This window comes from Bison bison, unplaced genomic scaffold (assembly GCF_000754665.1).
Source record: "Bison bison bison isolate TAMUID 2011002044 unplaced genomic scaffold, Bison_UMD1.0 scf7180017864345, whole genome shotgun sequence".
NCBI classification, from domain to species: domain Eukaryota; kingdom Metazoa; phylum Chordata; class Mammalia; order Artiodactyla; family Bovidae; genus Bison; species Bison bison.
The window spans coordinates 4,271,095-4,274,820 of NW_011494917.1; the positions used below are offsets into that span (position 1 = coordinate 4,271,095).

At 36.9% G+C, this 3,726-nt stretch overlaps 1 protein-coding gene across 2 annotated transcripts in view; it reads right to left on the bottom strand.

Annotated features, from left to right (window-relative positions):
- The window catches only part of CPB2 (carboxypeptidase B2 (plasma)), a 59,008-nt gene that overhangs the window by 18,697 nt on the left and 36,585 nt on the right, over positions 1–3,726 (bottom strand). For both annotated transcript variants that reach the window (XM_010854632.1, XM_010854633.1), the window contains one exon: positions 2,203–2,313. In XM_010854632.1, coding sequence (XP_010852934.1) covers positions 2,203–2,313 — 111 coding nt within the window. The remainder of the gene's footprint in view (positions 1–2,202; positions 2,314–3,726) is intronic.

Here is a 3,726-nt window from a genome sequence, read left to right on the forward strand (position 1 = left end):
TTACATATTATGATTACTACTATTGGGATAATTAGCACTTCTAACCTGTCACATTAATTCTCTCTTTTTTGTGGTGAAAACGATTAAGATTAAGTCTTTTAGCAAGTTTGATGATGATAATACAATGTTGTTGAATCATGAGTTTCAGCGCTCTTTTTAGATTGAATCCAACATTCACTTAAAACCTACAGGAAGCAGAAAATATCTCTAGTTTGATGGTGCCTGTGATTGTAGTGGTTCAACTCCGGTTTCTAAATGTAAAGCAAAAACAGCCCATTGGGTTCTTGGGGTAATCTGGGAATTTAGTCTTGTAAACAGTTGCATAGACTTTGTTTGAGTTCCGGGTTGGGATGCCATGGCACCCTTCCCCTATTCCACCAACCCTTCTGCCCAGCCTCCCGGTCTGTTTCCAACCCCAGGCCTGTGAGTCTGGCAGCAACAGTTGCTCTGAGGAAATTGGGTTCTCATACTTCAGGAGTTAGTTGGCAGAGTTAAGATACAAAGGACGGTTGCAGAGTAAGACTATCTAAAGCGTGGCTGAACTCCACTGGGAGTCCAGTGAAGGCATAAATTTATTGTAATAACAATCTATAAATGTGACCATTTATTGAACTCCAATTTTATGTTAGATACTATACAAGGTATTTCCCATTTACTTAGTTCAGGGTTTGCTCATTCCTACCTAAAAACTTTTGTTCACAGTATTCAGCTTCCCTGAGATTTTTCATCAATCTCCTTCACCATTCCCATCTCTTCTGCTTAAATTAACCACTACATAAAATAATTCCTGTATAATTCCTTATGTTTCTAATCACAGCAATTATGCCCATTCTGCTGAGTGTTCAAATGTGCTATTCAAGTATGTTTTTCATATATGTTTGACTGTTTTTATAATTAAAAATTTTTTTAATTAAAATTATTATTAGAGTTTAGTTCTTTACAATGTACTCTTTTTCTTTTTTTTTTACACACAAGAATTAATTTATTTCAACCAACATTCACAAGTCAGAAAATTGAAGTTTTTATATGCCTGCACTCGGACACACACACACCTATGAATAAACTCAAGCAAGAAGTTTGCAGAAGTGTACAGGCCAGAGTTTTTATGTGCTCCTCATTAAAGTAGAAAGGGCCGTACTTCATATTGCTTGAGTAATTTTACATGAATCATGATGCTGTTGGATTAAAACGGTTTCCAGTGTAGACAAGACTGACCAAGATACTCCAACATATGTTCATGATTGAGTTAAGCGTACTAGGATTAAATTTGCATATTGGTTAGCGTGCAATTCTGTTCTGATGCACATTCCATTAGAATGCCGTTCTAATTCTTGCAATTCATGATTTTTATAAATCAAAATACCATCCAAACAACTCCTAGTAAGAATGAACGGATGGGGGCACCATGTATCAAGGCGGCTAACATTAAAAAAGAGATAAAACCAGACCTGCGCCACTCTTGCTGGGAAAACACCCCATTACAATGAAGTAGCCTTGCCAAAAAAGCCAAACCTACATCTTATTAACCTTCCAGAATCCAAATATCAAGTTTCAGAAAATACAGAGGACAAAGGAACGTGTTAAACTACAACATGGCAACACAATGAGTAAATCCAGGCAGGAAACTCTCTTCTTCAGTGAAACAAGTTGCAGGGAAATAAAGAAAAAGAGATATGGGGAGAGAATCTATGGATTAAAATAAAAGTAAAGGCTATAAAGCAATCACAATATATCAACCTTATTTGGATCCTGCACCAAAGAAATGAACATTTTTAAAAAGCTGTGGTATGATAGGAAATTTAAATACTGATTAGAAATTTTATGATAGTAAATAATTATTGTTCACTTTTAGGTATAATTGTATTGCTATTTTTTAAAACCTCAGTTAGATGCATCCTGAAATATTCATTGATGAAATGATATCTGAGATTTGCTTCAAAAGGATATGGGTAAGATAGAAGGGAGTTGGGGATACAGGTGAAAAAACATTGGCCATGAATTGATTGGCTGTGTGATAAGCACATCAGAGTTTACCATACAATTATTTCCACTCATATATGTTTGAACTTTCCCATAATGAATTAAACAATTTTTTTTCATAATAAAACCATTATGCTGGGATCCAGGATTCTATGAATAATTCTGTCTGTGTATCCTGTATGCTCTAAAGGAGTGTGTTTTGTTTTCTTTGCCTTCACCTACCTTTTTCCATGTGTAGTCATAACCATCCACATTAACCACTGGCATAATATAGAAATCCATGTGCTTCAGAAGATTGGTATGCATCTTTTCTTTCCCGTAGTAATAAGTTACCTACGGATTAAACCAAGTATATTTGATAACGTATCATTTACCTCCTTCTAAACTTAGCCTGTTTCTTTTTTTTAATTGAGATATAATTGACACATAATCCTGGAACAACACAGGTTTGAACTGTGTGGGTCCACTTGTAGACATTTTTTTCAATATTAAGTACTAGAGAACTACACGATCTGCAGTTCATTGAATTCACAGATGCAGAACTGTGCACAGATGGAGGGTCTACTTATAAACACATATAAACTTATGTGAGGATTTTTGAGTGTATGGAGGGTGGGTGCGCCTAACCACTGCATTGTTCAAGGGTCAACTATATTAGGTTCAGGTGTATTACCTAATGATTCAATATTTGTATATATAGTGAAGGAATCACCGCAATAAGTCTAGTTAATATCCATCTAGCTAACATCCACTAAACTTGGTCTATGGTTTGTTTTTTTTTTAATTTGACATTTAGATTTGCACATTTAACTTTCAGGAAGAGTATTAATTCCTTGAAAAGTCTAGACTTAGGGTACTATGCTGACTACTACTACTACTAAGTCACTCAGTCGTGTCCGACTCTTAGCGACCCCATGGACTGCAGCCTACCAGGCTCCTCTGTCCATGGGATTTTCCAGGCAAGAGCACTGGAGTGGGGTGCCATTGCCTTTTCCGACTACGCTGACAAGTGATGGTGAATGTCCTGGACGTGGGACAACTGGTCCTCCTATTTAATGGAGTCAGAAGACAGAACTATATGTTTTCTAAAACTTCCTTCAAGAAACAGAAGAATTCTTTATTAATACATAAAGCCCACCACAAAGATTTAAGGAAACAAAACCTAGATATATTTCTACTCTTTTTATAATAATCTGCATCAGTCACCACTTAAACTAACCTTGTCTCATTCCCAGACATGTCTAGATAATATTTTCTGCATTGTCTTATAAGTCGTGAGCTAAATGTTTGCTAGAATTGAGTGTATTTCCCAAGCATTCAGTCATTTGGCTTTAAAGTAGGTGGTAGCTTTTCCTAGGTACTGACTATGAGTTTCCTATCAGACATTATCTGACACTGCTCTTCTGTGCTTTAGATTCATACCCAGCTAGGGTCGCATATTTTCACATGATCCAAGGACATCCACATTCCAGTGACTAAGAAGTTAATCCCCAAATGACTGACTATAGATGCAGGAGAACCACAAAGACAAATTTCAGGTAGTTAAATGACTTCATCTGGTGACTTAGAGGTAAAGAACCCGCATGGCTAATGCAGGAGATGAAGGAGCGTTAGATGACTGGACTGAGACGATCCCCTGGAGAAGGGTATGGCAGCCTACTTTAGTATTCTTGCCTGGGAAATCACATGGACAGAAGAGCCTGGTGCGCTACAGTCCATGGGGTCCCAAAAGAGTCGAACACAACT